Genomic DNA, 17,619 nt, shown 5'->3' on the forward strand with positions numbered 1-17,619 from the left:
GGACAAACTTCTATATTTGGTGTTGTATTCTTTGTATCCAAGTCTCTTTTGGGAACTGAGAGACAAAAGAAACTTAAAAAAATTTACAATTTTGACCCGAAAACCTCGGAACCATGTTAGAATATTGATATGTAGAACGTGGCCATTTTGGGACACAAAATGTACCCCGGGAATGCAAGACTAAGCGGCACAACCAAAGGTATTGTTATAAAGGTCTTTTTATTACGTTCCACAAACGCCGACAATTCGGTCAATTAGAAACTTCACCTTCCCCATTTTGAATTTTCAGTTGGTCAACTTCCAATCCCCCGGGGCAAAAATGGTGTCTAAATGCCCCCACCCCTCCCGGGACAAACATGGTTCTTATTTCGTTACTCGTTATCAGCATCAGATTTTCATCGCTTCAGGAAAATTGAGAGCGAATAACCTGAACTGATTAAGTATATAACAGAGATTTACTACAAGTACTGGTTTCCTTTTCTCTATGTAGTATTAAACTTGACTTTTAAGGAAAATTGCGCCAACTGTTTGATAACCTTTGAAATTTGCAGCTGTATATAGAAGCGTGCTTATCGGCTTTTTTTCAATGTTTCGAGTCCTTCTTTCAACCTTCCAAGGAATTCATTTTTCTCTAAGATTTTTTTCGCCATGTTCCTCCAACACAAAGAAGGAAAAAGAGCTGCTGTTTAGTGGAATAGCCGCCAAGCACTGATGGTTGATAGTGCATGATAGCTCAGCTAATGAGATTACAGCCTTTGCGTTTGTGTACTCGTACAATTCTCGTGACGATATTTAGAAACTCGTTTTCACAGCTTACGTGTAGCCGGGTGGGTACGGCTACACGTAGGCTCTCGTTTTCAAGGCCCAAGTTCCTCTGGGTGAAATTGCCAAATTGGGAGGTGAGCTAGGATTAGTCCCAGCGGTTATTCTCCCCACGCATGTTCAGAAACTACTATTGCTCTTGAGTGCATGCGCACAACCAAACCGGAACCGCATTTTTTCCCGAGCATCGGGCGTTCAAACACAACTGACTGAAAACGCACTCACTCTGGGAAAGAGCTTGAGGCTTGTGTACAGTTGAGGGGCTTTAGTTCCAAACTGCCACTCTCTACCTGGGTGCACAATAAAATGCAGGGGTGGGGGTGGGGGATAGTCTGGTGTTGGACCAGCAATATTCCCAGACACTTAGTAACACGCCGTTTGGCTCGCCAGATTCTTAAAATTGCCCTCTAGAATGTTATCCTAGGCGAGTGTCTCTTGCTTAAGTCTTGCTACTTAGATTGCACCAAACTTCATGAAACAAGCAAACTATGGAAATTCAAGGTTTTATTTTATTTGACATCTATTTGCCTTCCTGTGCCTTGCTAAACACATATGTTAAACAACATTTGCCACAGTACTGGCGGTCAAAGTGACTGGCCATAAACACTCCAGCCCCACAGGACTCTGATGGACACTCCCGCCGCAGACGAGTGATCTTTCCATTCTCATCGACCTTGTAGTATTTCAACACTGCCAGCTTGACCTAGAATGGCAGGGATAAGGCAAGGTTGAAATTGAAACACAACAGTAAGAAGTAAAATGGGTGAAATTATTGTTGCTCACTAACTTTCTTTAATGTTACAATACAATCAAGAGTAAATGACATATTTGCCATGGTTGTTTTTTTGGTAAACAGTATTCCCAAATTATAGCCTTTCACTGGCAAGCACGCCCAGTCCTCACTAGTGACACAAGCATAAGCATAAGCATAAGCATAAGAACAAAGAGTTTATGTTCTAGTGAGGACAGACACGACATACACTTAAGCACAAGCATAAGCATGAGAAAATCAAAATCTTGCATTCTTCATATGCTTATACTTATGTTGTTATCGTGTCCAGTGAGGACATGTTGGCATAAGCATAAGCATGAGACTATCAGCCAATCGTTGAGCACTTAATGCTTATGTTGACATGTCCTCACTGAACATAAGCATAAGCATAGGAAGAATGCTTATGCTTATGTTTATGTAGTGGCTGTCCTCACTAGCGCATAAGCTTCTTCTGCTTATGTTTATGTTTATGCTTATGCTTGCGTTGCTAGTGAGGACCAAGCTTCACATATCAGTATGAAATTATTTTGTTATAACTCCCGACTCGAATACATTTTCTGATTGCAAGAGAACGGGTCAAACTTACAGACTCCCTGGGCAAACAAACTCCCTAACTCCTTAAGGAAACAACAACAACTTTAGACTCGCATAGAGATAGAAAAATATATTGCTGCCTTGTTGAATGGTGAAAGGGAATTTCAACAGAAGTGGAAATACCTTCTCACCATTTAAGGCATTTCCCTTAGTAATTTGTTGCGAGGTCTTTTTTTTTAGCTTGTTTGTTGGTTTTTTTCTATAATTACGTAATTACATTGTATTGTAACTCCTTAAGTAATGTAATGTGTAAGTCATAATAAGTTATTATCACGTATTGTAAGTAAGGTAATGCCAAGTATTGTAAATAGTGGCTTTTTTTGATGTATTGTAAGTGACGTTTGTAAGACAGTAAAAGCATTAGAATAATAATAATAATAATAATATTAATAATAATGATGATAATAACAATAATGTAGTGTATTGTACGTGAGTTAAGTATTGTGTCGTGTTGTAATTAGAGTAAGGCAATGTAAGTAATTATGTGTTTAGCAATAAAAAAAATAAAAAAAAAAAACTTTAGACTTGGATGTGATCAGGTCGTGTATGCCAGTTGGCATCAAGTGAATATTTTCTTCAGTTTTTTTTCTATAATTTTTTGAGCTGAGGTAGAACAAAATATTTTATGATTGGCCTCATGCAAACGGTGAGTTCCCAACCCTCAGTGAGTTCTAAACCCCTTTGTGTCAGGAAACACCGAGGGTCTCAGGAAAACAAAACTAACTGTTTCCCTTGGCGACAGTCATTAAGTGCTTAGTAGCACATAACCAACAGGACTTGATGACTTTGAGTTACGTCACTTAGGGAAAAGTGGCGGTGCAGAGGTGAAAGAGCTTGCCTCGCCTAAAACCTGAGAGAGCTAATCTAATATATTTAGAAGAATGAAACATTACAGAATGTTGGAAAAACCATCTGAACAACCTTGACTTTTTACCAATTCAAAATGTCAGGCAATGTCATTTCCATGATGGGGCAAAGTATGAAAAAATTTCACCGAAGAAAAGCATAAATATTGAGGAGTTTAAGTCAAAATGAGGAATATATCTGCCTGTCATTAGATGAGATTTGCCATGGTAACGGCCTTAATCCAAGAATTGACAACCAAAATAGAAGCCTTATTTTAAGAGTACCCATGGTGGTAAATCTCTACAGGGAAAACTTTAAGAGAAATTAACTAAGTTCCCTTTTCTAACTCGCACTCTATAGGGAGGGTGTTCATAAATTCTCTAGGGAGCCAACTTAACAGATCATACCTTCTTCTTCTTGTGCTTGATCTTCTTGGGGGTTGTGTAGTTCTTCTTCTTTCTTTTCTTTGCTCCTCCTCTCAGTCGAAGCACAAGATGAAGAGTGGACTCCTTCTGGATGTTATAATCACTAAGAGTGCGTCCATCTTCGAGCTGTTTACCAGCAAAAATCAATCTTTGCTGGTCAGGTGGAATTCCTGGAGTAATGAAGGGTCAAGATGTTAATTGAATCTTTGTGTGTTTTTTTTTCAGTGTTTGTACAGACTACTTACTGCACTTATGGCAATGCTTATGTAAACTTACCATCTGGTAAGAAGTGAAAATCAAACTAGATCACTCATAGTAATACTATAAATGGCAACAGTTTTCAATTGAATTGTGCAAACCCAGTTAGAAGAGCACATGTACATTGACTCTAAACAAATGCAAGTTAACCCAAAATTTTTGGTTCAAATAACTGTATGCTGCTGATTGTTAATTAGTGTTGCTTGGCACTTGCAGTAAAACTCTAGAACCACCGGGCAAAATTAAGATCACGGTCAACTATTTTATCAGAAGCGCAGTCTCCAAGGACATCTGTGCTGGTATATTCACCAAGTTTCTTGCTTGAAAGTTCTGCTTTGCTCAAACCCAAAAGACATCTACTGCAAAAAAGCTGGACTTGCCCAGCAAATAAAACTGACTTATACAATGTAGTACAGGACAGGACTTGTTACCTTCCTTGTCTTGGATCTTTGTTTTGACATTCTCAATAGAGTCACTAGGTTCAACCTGGAAGGAAAAAAAAAAGTTACTATTTTTGTTTACTATACTGTACATATACAAACCACTAAGATTAGCACTAGAGTTGCAAAATAATTTCCTGTAAATAAATAAATAAAATCAACAAATTAACTTTGTTTAACGAGGGTAACACACAACAGTCTTGCGACTGACAAACCCATGGCCCTCACTGTTTTATTTAAAAACAACAAAAACAAAAAACAACTTTCTGTGGCCAAACTAAAAATATGTTGTCAAATGTCAAGTTTTAGTAAAATGTGAAAAAATTTACCTCAACAGGAAAATCTCACATGAGGGTGATATAAATCAAATGATCACTCCCCACCCCCCCGGGAAAGAAGGGAAACTTATTTAGACAGAACAGGCTACAGTTGACCTATATTACAATCTAAGTGGCACCCCTTCACAGCTTTATACAATTTTCCTAAATGTTCTCCAAAAAATTAAAAAGTTAGCTACAGATCATCAAATTTGATGAACCTGCTGGCCATTCATCAAAATATTGCACAGAGGTGTTCAAGTGTTGCTACGTGACGCAAGCAACAGTACCTGAGAATGTAGGTCAAAATGCCCCTGACATAAAATGCCCCTGGATCCATTATGTAGAATAAACCTAGGCCCTGGCCAAAAGGGAGATGTTTGGTGATCAAACATGATCAAAGATTGTCTGTTGATGAAACCATTTCCCATTTGGACACCTTGTTTGATTGTATTTGATAAAACATGTTTGATACCATATGGCCACTCAGTACAATGCCAGCTTGTTTGGTCGCCACACATTTCCCATTTGGACAGGGCCTAATTGAACACTCAAATTTTCAGTACACCATAAAACTTACGAATAGGAAATACAAAACCAGTTTTCTTTCCATACCAGAAGTTCTTTTCATAGTGAATTCATAGCTGTTTTCTGCGTACTGTGAATGGCATGTTTTGTCTGAGGTACTTTGTCTTCACGCATTTTGACTAGTTTTGGTTTTTGGGTTTGCAAGTTCAACTTTAGCTCACAGTTTAAAAAGTTAAAAACACTGCCCACATTCTAGCAAGCAAAGGAACCCTTCCATATATAAAGACTACATAGGCCATTAGGCGACTAAACTTTCTTGCTCACCACTTTAGGATCTTGCATTACAACTTATGCCGGAGTATTTTTTAATATCGTTTTCAAGCCTAAGTTGCGGAATTACGTTGAATTAAATTCCACTGAAGTCTGAATTAAGCCTTATAAGCTTACAGATTTACTTTGACACCGATGAACAAAAATACAACATACAAATTTCAACTGGCCCAGTGCAGCCGGGAAATTGTAGAGGAACTGTTTCGACGAATAATAAATTACTGGCCCGGTTTGTACCTTGTGTTCACATAGCGGCCAGACATACACGTGTGACAAACTTTACACTCACCTCAAGTGTGATAGTTTTCCCCGTCAGAGTTTTCACGAAGATCTGCATGGCTCCGCTTGAAAACTTCCTGTCGAATACAAAAGTGCTCAAAGATCAGTCATGCCAAGTTTCTTTCGTTGAACTTTGCGAGTGTGGAATGTTAAAAGCTCAAACCTATCAATAAAACTCGAACCTTTTACAAGATGGCGGAGGACCACGAGAAAGAGGATGATTAGGGGTGGCCTACTCTTTTCAATCAGGGGTTCCCTCCGCTGACCAATATGTCCGTTGTGAACATCTCGAAGAGGTTCATTCCCAGGGGCTCTCGGCTTTCACCCCAAAAAAGAACACATTAGCCTTACAGTTTTTGATACGAAGATTCGAAGTAGGGTCAAGAAAACTCCCGGAAAACAGCAGGGAAATCAGCCGCTGAAAAGTAACGGGCCTGTTGTAAGCGAAGAGCTAAATTGGGGGTGTCATAGAGGATGGCTTGGGGGTGAGGTGGTAAAGGGGGCTAATCGACTTATGTGGGGTTTAACTGGCTTCTGGTTGAGGGCTAATTGCCTAATAGCTGATCGACTTGGGTGCTATAAACGACCAGATACCGATAAGAGGATCCAATCCTTAGTATTACATCGCGTGACCGAGAATTAAAAAGGACCACTTCCCTGCGCAAGGATGACACGCAAATTCGTGAAGCGTTCCAAATTTTTTTTTTTTTTTATCGGAGGCGCGGTGGCCTCAAGGTTAGTGCACTCGTCTCCGGATCGAGCGGTTCGGGTTCGAGCCCTGGCCGGGGACATTGTGTTGTGTTCTTGGGCAAGACACTTTACTCTCACAGTGCCTCTCTCCACCCAGGTGTATAAATGGGTACCGGCGAACTTAATGCTGGGGGTAACCCTGCGATGGACTAGCATCCCATCCAGGGGGGAGTAGAAATACTCCTAGTCGCTTCATACTACAGAAACCGGGACAAGCTCCGGCCTGATGGGCCACCTGGCTCGTACATATGCAGACAGACTTCCATTCGAACAAAAATTCTAGTTTGCATTTCCGAAAATTTCCTTTGGCGAATAGAACAGCAATTTGCGGAATTTTCAAAAAAGAGGACAACCTCGAAAGGTATACCCAAATATTTGGAAATTTCTTACTGGGAATTTCTGTTCCTCCTGATATTACCGGAATTTTCGGTTGACTGGTCCGCTTTTCGGAAATTCAACAATTTCCGGATTTCCTGGAAACTTTCCCACGAAATTTCCTTGCCCATTTGAATTGGTACCAATCGTCGCTGATTCGAAAATTTTGGTTGAATGGAAGGCGCCCCAAATGTCGGATCTCTCTCAGCTATAGCGGCATGAGAACACCAAAATTCTGTCTTCGCACGTCTTCTTCGCTTGTTCGACGGCACCGATGGTTTAGTCCCCGTAGTGTTTGGTGGCGAAAAGAAACCCGCTGATTTTTAGGGGCTGCACGGATGGCTGTCATGGAAACTGGCTTCCTTGCAAGGAGCCAGAGGCAAAGAGAACAATGGCAGACACAAAGAGGAACGGGGAGGGGAGGAAGGGAAAAGATACCGCCCTCGTCGCCAGCCTCGACATCAAGGTGAGGTCGGACAGTGACAAAGGACCTCACGGTATTAAATATGCGAATCTTCCAGTTCAAATGAAAAAAATCCTGTGTACGTGAATTGTTTACATAACCACTTCTGTCCAAGGCTATACACCCCTTCAGTAATTGCCACATACCGTGTCATCTGGCTGTTTGCTTTATTGTTTATTATCTCTTTACTTTTTCATTCTCTTATCAATTCCTTTATTACAATTTGTATCAGTAATCATAACACTCTGAAAGTGGTCACACCATCTGGCGCGATCAGTTGATCAGAAAGATCGATACGAAAACTGTGGCTCAGTTTGGTCTCAGAGACTGGAATTTGTCGTCAACTGATTTTTGCTCCCCTTTTTAATTGTTTAACAATATTGGTTTAAACCTAATTTGCGCTGAAAATTTCTTTAACCTCTTCTGAATTTAATTAAATAATCAGTTCCTTTATCGTCAAAGCGTGAAGGTTTTTTTTCTCTAATCACATCAAATGTTGGAGGTTAGTTTCTTCAAGGGCACACGTAGAAGTCTTTCACATTAGGATCTGCATCGGAGGTAAACTTAAAAAAAGAAGGAAAACCGCAATATGTTAAGATGCCGTAAATCGTCGAATAAGCACCAGGAATGCTTATTTCAAATTTAGAAGAAGACGGGAGAGGGTTTTTTTTTTTTCTCGAGGGAGGCTCTTAAACGAGGGGAGGGGACACTTATTTAAAGTTTAGAGCCTTCACCAAGAGTGTGGTGACTGGGAAACAATTGAAAGAGCATATTTTGCATGTGAAGGATATGGGCAAATATATGGATCGAGAAATTGCAGGATGCAACTTAGAAGTTGAAACTGGTTTAATGTATTGTAGCGATTGTGTTAAAAAGGTTGGACGAGAGTGATGAAACACGAACGATGCTATAAATATTCTGTTGTCTCAATACTCACCCATATAACGTGAGGGAGGGTAGAGGAACGCTTATTCGATGGAGTGGGGTACTTATATTAAATTTTAGCCGATAAGAGGGGCGCTTATTCGAAAGGGGCGCTTATTAAAGGTTATGCGCGATAACTAGAGGATTTGTTTTCCTATACAGATTCTATGGCTCTGTTTCTCTGGTCACAACCGGCGTTTTTCCAGTTGTAATGCAAGCGCCCGAGTCAAAATCTCTTACTTTCGACAGTGTTGAGAAAACAGAAGGTCTGTGAGCAGACTGAAGCTTTTCGGCAACTTTATAAAACTCAGGACAGTTCTTTAAGTCAACAGCTGCAATTATGACTTACTTGTTCAGTGAACTGGTCGACACAAGCCACTCTCATGCGCTCACTGGTAGCAGGACTGTCCAGTCTGAAGTTACCTTCAACACCTGACTCACGTCTACATGGTGAAACAAAATTAATAACAAACCTTGCGCTGCCTTTAGAGCCAAACACACGATGTAACTTAAGTTACAACGCCTTTTAAATATCCCAAAATGTTTGCTAATTATCGTATTTATGTTTATTTATGTCAAATATATGTTGGTTGTTTTGGTCATTTTCTGTCTTGAAAGTGTCTGTTAAGGAAGCGACCTTACTGTCATCTGCTATTACCCTCACAAACCTAAACAGCGGATAGCGTTCATCTGATAGCTCTGATAGCTGAAGATTGGTCAAAATTGTAACTGTATCAGGTGCCAGTCATGTGCCAGTCATGTGCTAAGCATGTGCTAGTCATGTGCTAATCATGTGCCAGTCATGTGCTTGTCACGTGTTAGGCATGAGCGAACATTTTTAAAAAAATTCCTTGACTCACCTAGCGTTGGTGATAGCATCCTTAATGGCGAAAAGCGAGAAACAGAGAAGGTTTTCCAACACCCTGAGTTAACCAAGGCACAAAACGTAAATTAAAAAGCCTACTTTGCACTACTTTGTATTAAGCCACTTCAAGCCCCTTAACTCTCAGTCACTGTTCCAAAGAAATTAGGCTTTCCTTAGCCTGCTTCTCAGACAGTTCGAGGTCCCGCACCAAAACACCCTCTGAGGCTTTTCTACCAAGCTTGTAATACAGAAAACCTAGATTTTCCACACTAATAGATCTAAGTGGAAGACCGGGGTGGCTTTAACTCTCATAAAGGAGCCTGATAACATCTCTCACCAGGTCTCACACGAATGACTCGGTCCCCTTTCAGGAAACAATAGAACAAATAACAGAAACAGTGCCCCTAGCCCTAAAATAATAACAGCTGCTACACTATGATAAAGATCAAAATTACACGCTTTCAAGAGCAGCAATATCTGCATATAACGACACATTTCTGGAATTAATTGCAAAACTATTACATTAGAAATAAAGCAGAACACGTCAAACTCGAACCTTAGAAGAGTAAATGGCTTTTTCGTTTGGCGCACTGCGCAGAAGATGCACATTGAACTCCACTGGTATGTCAGCAAATCCCGGAATCTTGTACGCCCCAGGCCCTGTCGTCTATAGCGTGCCGGTCTGAGAGCATCGAACTTTTTCAAGAGTAAACAGACCCAATCCTTGTACAAAACCACCTTCGATCTGAAAGTAGAGTGAAAAATATAAAATATGAGCAGATTTTTAGTGACAGGAAGAAAAGCGTTGGCTTAGTTTTTGAATATCCCACATTCTATCAACTTGAGCTGAAAAACGGCCAATTTTGACTGACTGATCGGATTGGGGGAATTGGGGCCGGGGATCTGGTATCTAAATAAGAGACATCATCCCAATGAGGATCGAAGCGCTGGGAGAACAGTCACCAAGAAAAAAACGGACGGAAGACACAAAAGTCCCAGAAAATTGAATTTTCTTAGACTTAAAGAGACTTATAAAGCACACCTATATCATCTCTGCTAGAGCTCTCTCTGAGGCATGCTGGGATATGCTGTACTTACCTGTCCAATGTCGATAGCCGGGTTGAGACTGGTACCAACATCCATCGCGGTATTGATACGAAGAACCTGTTATGAGACAAACTCACCAAAGCAATTGTAGTAATTACAATTCGTACTGTGGCGCTGATTTCGTTATCGCATAAATGTTGTTGAGACTGCCCCTTTAAACAACACAAATCCATCCGCTGGGACAACGGGCTTCGGATTAATCCAGTACCCTAACCCGGCACCAGACCATGCTGCCTCCAAGTTTGAACAACAATTGAAAAGGTAAGGTCTGTATACGAGCTATGTGATCCTTCAAGCCGGAGGGCTTCCCGCGATTTCTGTAGCATGAAGTGACCAGGAGTATTCCTACTCCCCTCCTGGATGGGAGGCTAGTTCGTCGCAGGGTACCCCCAACATTAATTTCGCCGGTACCCATTTATACGCCTAGGTGGAGAGAGAGGCACTGTGAGAGTAAAGTGGTTTATCCAAGAACACAACACAATGTCCCCGGCTAGGGCTCGAACCCAGACCGCTCAATCCGGAGGCGAGCGCTCTAACCATGAGGCCGCCGCACCTCCCAAAACAACAATTACGTTTGGAGAATGGACATTATCAACCCGTCTTTGAGAAATGCAACAAATGACCGCTACGTCAGAGATCCATGATTCAGCAAACAGCATGCTCTGGAAACAAACGGTGTTACGGTTATGATGATGACTGAGTGGAGTCCAATTCGGTCTCTTGTCATGCCAGTGATAAACAAATCATTCAACTGTCAGCTTGCCGGAGGTGAGGTTTGTTTTTTCAAGTGTACTTCGACATAATAGAAGTTAAGCTAGGGTACATGCAAGTATGGCAATGCATGCTATGCGCGCGTTACTCAGTTAGTGTAAATGGTGATCTCGCATTTGTCAAAACACGTTTGGGTGAGGGACTGTCAGAAGAGGAGTCTTGGGACCCAGGCTCAATCATCGGACCTAATAGTTGGTTTTCACGTGACGTCAGTAAAATTTAAAGTGCACCTAACCCCCAAAATTTTTTTCCCTAAAACGAATCTACTTGTTATTTGAAATAGTTCTGCGAAAAAATTTTTGGATTCCGTTAAATCCTCGATTTTCTGTGCCCCGATGAAATCTCGAAAATAGCTCCAAAACACCGCCATTTTGTTTCACGACCGAGTTTGAGGAGAATGGGTCCAGCGGCTCTTGTGACGTCTACCCAGGAAGGTTGAATATCTCACGTCCTCTCATTTCCTTCAGGATGGTGCAATACACATTCGAAAAGTGCACAGAAACGCCTTCCAGAGGTACGCCGCTAACCAACACTTATTTCTCTTTCGACTTAGATGAAAGTCGAAGATTAATCCTTTAGAATTACATGATAACAAAATTGTTAGACTCACAGACTATTTCGAATGTTTGGAAATCAGCAGTGCGACAAAGATTCTGTGTAATAGCGTCGAAAATATGACCGCGTAACATTATCTGCAGACCGCTTAGGGAACACATCCTTTTCGCTTATCCGACGAATTTCACTGCAAACTTTGAGAACAATTTACATTGGTTATTTGGAGTTACGACTTAAAACGTGTGACAATGTGAAATCGGTAATTGTATGAAATGTTTCCTTCCGCCTTACTTCCCGCAGCTTCAAAAATACAGGTGCAAACAATACGATTTTCAATCGATCGAAGCCAATGTTTTGGAGGCCATCAAGTCTCGAAAACTGCAACACGTACGTCGCTCTTATAAACATGAAGCATTCAACTGAAAGTAAAACACAACCTGGATTTAACAGAACAATCACACCTTGACAAAATGCATTCTCGCTAAGGACAAATGTAAATGGGCTCTAAACACGCGTGGGAATCTTATGTTTAGTTGACGAAATTACCATCCAAAGCAGTCCTTAAGTTTTCTTTCCTGCTTTTCGTTTGCCTGCTCCTCCACTTCGTATCTAGCTTTCCATTCCTAATATACAAGCAGCTCCTCCGCAAAGAAGTCTTCCCCTTCGTCGCTTGAAATATTGTAAATTGCTCTCAAAGCTCTAAGCAGTGCGTTCACAGTTGTCGAATGTGCTCGATCGAAGTTTATTTCGGAGTCTTCCGAATCGAAACTTAACTCTGACTCCAGTGACGAAAAAGAAATGATTCTGAGACAAAACTTGGACGTTTTAGTCCCAAAATATATCGGAACGATTAGTTTTATGTTCCATTTTCTCGAGCAAATACAGAGAGTTGACTGAGGCGCTGTTGTGTTTGGTTCCTGGGTAGACGTCATCAGGTACCGCCGCCCCAGACTCCCTAAAACGCGGTCGTGAAACACTTCAAGCGCGACTTTGAAAGGGCATAGAAAATCGAGGATTCAACCAAATTCAAAAATTTCTTCGCCCAAATGCTTCAAATAAAGTCTAGATTCGATTTAGCGAAAAAAAAAATTTTGGGGTTAGGTGCACTTTAAACTACAAAACTATTGATCCTCCTGACATTTTATTTCCATGATGTATAAGAGCTGCTGAAAAGTAATATTCATGCAAATTTTTGCTCCGAATGGGTTCTTGGTTCTGTAATACACTACGTTTGAATTTCTAAGCTTTTGCGTGACGCGGCATTTACACCGGCAGGTATATTTTGCAGGGCGCAGGTTGCAGGTTGCAGGTTGAAATTTAATTATAACTTGAAAACCGCTGGCACTTAAAAGAAACGTACAGCTGGTAGACTTACCGTGACTGTTACATGACGCTGCTTACAATCGCTCAGAAAGGCGGTGTCACAGTGATATGTGTATCCCCGTGATATGTGTATCCCCGCACACATATCACTAGTGATATGTGTATCCCCTCCAAAATGGCGACCAGTGATATGTGTATCCCCCACCCCCCTCCCCTCTACTTTAAAAAGCAATATCCTCCTTGAAAGCGCTCTCGTCGTCCGGTCGCTTACTGGACGAACGACTAACCCAAACAGGCTTCAGTAAAACACAAATCTCAATTTTTGTAGTTGAAAAAGTTTACGTATCTGCTGCTGGAATTGTGTTCTTGATCCTAACTGGTTTTCTGCGAGCAGGATATAATGAATTTAAAGTTGAACACCAAATGGATCTAGATATATTTCAATTTGAGTTTCACGGCAGCGGATTTCTAGGACGATATTAATTGCGCGGTGCATTCTCACCCCTCGAGTAACGCATATTCTCCACTGTTCATCGCCTTGTTTGCATCTGAATTATTCGTGGAGTGAAACACATATCACGGCTTCGACCCGATCGCCATAAAATGATTAGTGGCACTCGTGTATCCCCTGCACCCGCTTTTCAGTTCGACTTTTTGTAAGATATGTTAAGTCTCAAGCTGTATACATTGCTATACTGGGAATATTGCTAGCACGTTTCACAATATTCGACGTTTATTCTTCGGCAGTTAGCCTAGATTACGGCTGTCTTCAGGGGATACATATATCACTGCGCCATGTAATAATTAGTGATATGTGTATCCCCTGCATGCGGTCGGCGACGGTGTACAACCGAGGTCAGTGAAACTCCAGAAATCCCAAGCTATGAATAAATGCCTGGTGTGAATATTTCTAGCAAGCCAATTTTGACAATGCAAATGTTATGGGCATTTTTCTTCTTGGGTAGAAAGCCAATATAACGGCTGTGTCCATGGGGATACACATATCACTAGTTCATGAAATAATCAGTGATATGTGTATCCCTTATTATCCCGTGCACGCGTGCACGCGTTTTTAGTGGAATTATCGAGTTTCAAACTTCAGTGAACCCAAGCCGTGTAAAAACGTCGGGTGCTAATATTGCCTGCAGTTTTGACAAGGTTGATGCGCTATATTATAACAGTTGTGTTTCTGGGGATACACATATCACTGCGCCATGAAATAATTAGTGATATGTGTATCCCCTGCACGCGATTTCAGTTTAGATATTTAAACATTCGAGTTGCAAACTCCGCAAACCTCAACCTGGGTATAAACGTCGTAGCGAGTAAGCAGCCAGCACGTTTCGGCAATAATTGGCCATTTTCTTCGATCAGGTAGATAGCCAATCTAACGGCTGTGTTTAGGGGATACACACTGAGATCACTGCGCCATGAAATAATTAGTGATATGCGTATCCGCTGTTCGAAGTTTTAGTCAGATATACAATCGAGTCGGTTGGAACTCAACCAAACTCAAGAAATCCTAATCTGCTCCGTTGGGCGCGAATTCATTTCTGGTTTCTTCTACTCTTTACAGCGCTCGTCGGAACCTCGCAACCGAGTCGCCATTTTGTTCGTTGAATGTCCAGGCGCGTATCAGTGTTTTGTGTATCTCCACGGGAGATACACATATCACTAGTGATATGTGTGCGGGGATACACATATCACGGGGATACACATATCACTGTGACAGCGGCTTCCACCTAAGTGCCAAACCGGCCGAAGCGATGGGAGGAGAGTATATTCCTATGATTTTAAGCCTGCAATGAATTATTGTTTTTGAAGAAACATCTGAAATATCATCTGAAATATCTGCTGAATTTGGTTTCTTCCCTGTGAGTACCAAAATGAAAGCACACTGAGCTTGTGCTAGTATATTCCGTCGGTTAAAATCTTATGTTCTTTCATTTCTTTATTTGTTTGCTTCATTTGTGATGGCAATCTTCTGTTGTTGAGGGAAGATCCGAGCCAAATCTGGAATGGATGGAAACATCTGTCGAGCGGCCATCCAGATGGTTTTCAAGAGATTTCACTGGTCTCAGCGTGTCGATCGATAAGTACTTATCGCAACACTTACCGCGGATCGATCGTGTCTTCACTATGTGAAAGAGGCGAACTAATTTATGTAAGAACCCCTGACGACTATGTAGGTTATTAATTATTTTTAGTGCCAGCGGTTTTCCAGTTATAATTAAATTTCAACCTGCACCCTTCACCCTGCACCCTGCAAAATATACCTGCCGCATTTACACGACGGCTGAGAGAGTTGTCATGTTCGTTAAAAATGTGACTTTGATTCGGGTAATTTGGCTATCCGAACAGTTCTTTTATTAGAAAAAGTATTATTTTAATGTTTCTGAGTTCCTCGAAAGATAAATTCTCGCTGTGGTAGCAAAACTCAGTGACGGATGTTTCTGTTGGTTTCTGGCCGCCATGTTGGTGCTCATCTGCATGGGCACCAGCATGGCGTCTCCATATAAATCTCTATAAATTTGGGTAAAAAGTTTTTCCGCATATCTTGCATAAGAAAAATTGCTGTGACCTGAATCTTGGCGAGAGTCTTTGCATATTTACTTTCTTTCTTTTCTCGGATTTTGATCTATTTTGAATAGCGTGACAATGAAAACCAGCAATAGTCCAGACGTTTAGCGTTCTTAATCTCACGCCCAGTTGTATTGTCACTGTATTAAGTGATTGGTGCGAGATTCGTGTGTCCTCCTGCAGGCCTTATCCACTATAAATTAAACACTCTTATTCATCAAGTTTATTTTTATCCTTTTACTTATTTACCTGAGGAACACCAAACCCTCTAAAGTCTGTGGCTGAAGGAATTATTTGTTTTACAAAGATAGCCAACCCCACGAATGTTTGGAATGAGGTAACAGTTTTCCAGTAGAAGTGTTCCTGTAACACATAGAAAGTTTTAACGACTTCATTCACGTTTTTTTATAGGAGATGGCAACTTCTGATAAATTTTGAAATCACAAAGAATCAATTTACGAGGGTCCTCAATAGGGTTCTCAGATCCCGCTTTCCCGCCCATTTTCTCCTGTTAATCCCGCCATCCCGCCCTTTTTTGCCTGAAAATCCCGATCCCGTCCACTCTCCGAAGACATTTCTGCGTTATTATTAATTTATTAAATTATTAATTTAATAATTAACACAGAAACCTTTTAGAAATAGATATCGCATAAAAGATCACAAAAGGATTCAAAGGGTAGCAGATAAGTAAGCACAAATGATTATAACGTCACTTTCTGTAAACGGTTTTCTGTTTTTTTCTTCTGCTCACGTATCAGTGAAAGAAAAAGATTGTTCATTTCCATGAGATGGCCGGTAAACACACCTGACAGTTTCCTTCAAAGCTTTCAGCGTCTTCATTTCTTTGAAATCTGGGCTCAGAACTTTTCTTTTCGAATGGAGGCATTCCTGCTCGCACATCCTTTTCATAAATATACATACATTATAATATTTACCCTCGGATTTCAGAGTAGCTGATGCAGCTAATATCTCCGAGCATTTAACCATCAGATAAGAGATAGACCACCACACCGGTAACTACATCCCCTACTCTTTTTGATCAGTGTGTGGGTTCTTTTACATCCCACAGAATTAATGGTGAATAAGGTGTGAATATGGCGACGCAATTTATGATGTCGCATAATTCGTTCGGTAAATCGTAATCACCGCCATCCGGTGTGGCCATCCTGGCCAAAACAAGCCAAGCGCCCGGTCAAGCGCTCTGGGAAAGGTCGAAAGACTAAGAAAAACTAGAAAGGATTGGGGGCAGAGCGGTGGTCAAGATAACAGGCGCAAGCGTCGAAAATGTCGGAAATGGATAGCCTGCGTAGCTTGGCGCTTTTTAAGCAATTTGAGCGCGTTAAGAGAGTGGCGAAGCCACGATAACGAGCGCCAAAGCCGCGAGGAGCCAATGGACAGATGTCATTAATATCAAACGCCAACACAAATGATCGAAATAGGACTCAAAGACCTCATACAGGTCTCATGATACTAATGTAATCAAGCGATAATGGATACGTTTGACAGAACCTGACAGGGTACAGAGCTGTTTGCTATTCATTAGAAACCTGATACAGCTATATGCACAAAAGGTTCGTTTCTACCAGTTTGCGGTTTTTGCGCTGGTCAATTTACGAGGTCATGTAAGAATTTAAAATCCCATATCCCGCTCTATTCCCCTTGTGAATCCCGCATCCCAACCCCATAAAAACACGAAATCCCGCTCCCGCTCGTAATTGTAATTCCCGCTTCCCGCCCCTGTTTTCAGCTCAAATCCCGAACATCACGGCGAAAAAAAGCCAAATCCCGCATCCCGCCAAACTTATTGGGGACCCTAAGATAACGCCAGAAAAAAGTTAAAATATGAATACCACTTGTCCTTTACGGACCGGGGGATTAATGTGTAGTATTGATGACTATTTTTTCGAGTCTTTGGGAACTAAAACTAGCTAGCACCTAACCTGTCTAACCGGTTTCCTTATACAATTGTTGTGAGATATTTGTACTGATTATTTTTGCGTTGTATTCCATTGTGCAAACCAAATCAGAGCAAAATAAAACATAAGAATGCAAACGTAGGTTATACAGCTCAACAGCTGTGTAACTGAAAAATTCATGTGTGCAGCAGCTGAAGTAACAGAGCTTTCAAGTTTGCTGCTGCTTATTCATAGACAAAGGAAAAAAAAAAAGAAACAAAAAACAAAAAACAAACAAAAAAAGTAAACATGAAGTTGAAAAATAAAACAGGTTATTCGGCCTTCAGTCTGACCGTGCAAAAGCACAAACACGGTGAAAAGTCGGAATTTCTGGCCAAAA

The 17,619-nt window shown here is 41.1% G+C and overlaps 1 protein-coding gene across 1 annotated transcript; it reads right to left on the reverse strand.

Annotated features, from left to right (window-relative positions):
* Positions 1–1,313: 1,313 nt before the first annotated feature.
* LOC110045746 (ubiquitin-ribosomal protein eS31 fusion protein) lies at positions 1,314–5,865 on the reverse strand. Its single transcript, XM_020751373.2, has 5 exons — positions 5,794–5,865; positions 5,622–5,688; positions 4,149–4,203; positions 3,442–3,629; positions 1,314–1,525 (listed from the first exon to the last, which is right to left on the reverse strand). Exons 2-5 carry the CDS (start codon positions 5,667–5,669, stop codon positions 1,343–1,345), a joined length of 474 nt encoding a protein of 157 aa, XP_020607032.1. The 5' UTR covers positions 5,670–5,688; positions 5,794–5,865; the 3' UTR covers positions 1,314–1,342.
* Between the last annotated feature and the right edge of the window lie 11,754 nt (positions 5,866–17,619).

Source organism: Orbicella faveolata, unplaced genomic scaffold (assembly GCF_042242905.1).
Source record: "Orbicella faveolata isolate gen_17 unplaced genomic scaffold, um_ofav_v1 contig_24, whole genome shotgun sequence".
NCBI classification, from domain to species: Eukaryota; Metazoa; Cnidaria; class Anthozoa; order Scleractinia; family Merulinidae; genus Orbicella; species Orbicella faveolata.

What these genes read in the sequence shown, in the direction of transcription:
- LOC110045746 (XM_020751373.2), bottom strand. Translation starts at nt 5,669, where the DNA reads ATGCAGATCTTCGTGAAAACTCTGACGGGGAAAACTATCACACTTGAG. An exon ending in GGAAAACTATCACACTTGAG is followed by an intron (nt 4,204 to 5,621) that starts GTGAGTGTAAAG and finishes TTTTCCTTCCAG; the next exon opens with GTTGAACCTAGTGACTCTAT. An exon ending in TCAAGCACAAGAAGAAGAAG is followed by an intron (nt 1,526 to 3,441) that starts GTATGATCTGTT and finishes CTGCCATTCTAG; the next exon opens with GTCAAGCTGGCAGTGTTGAA.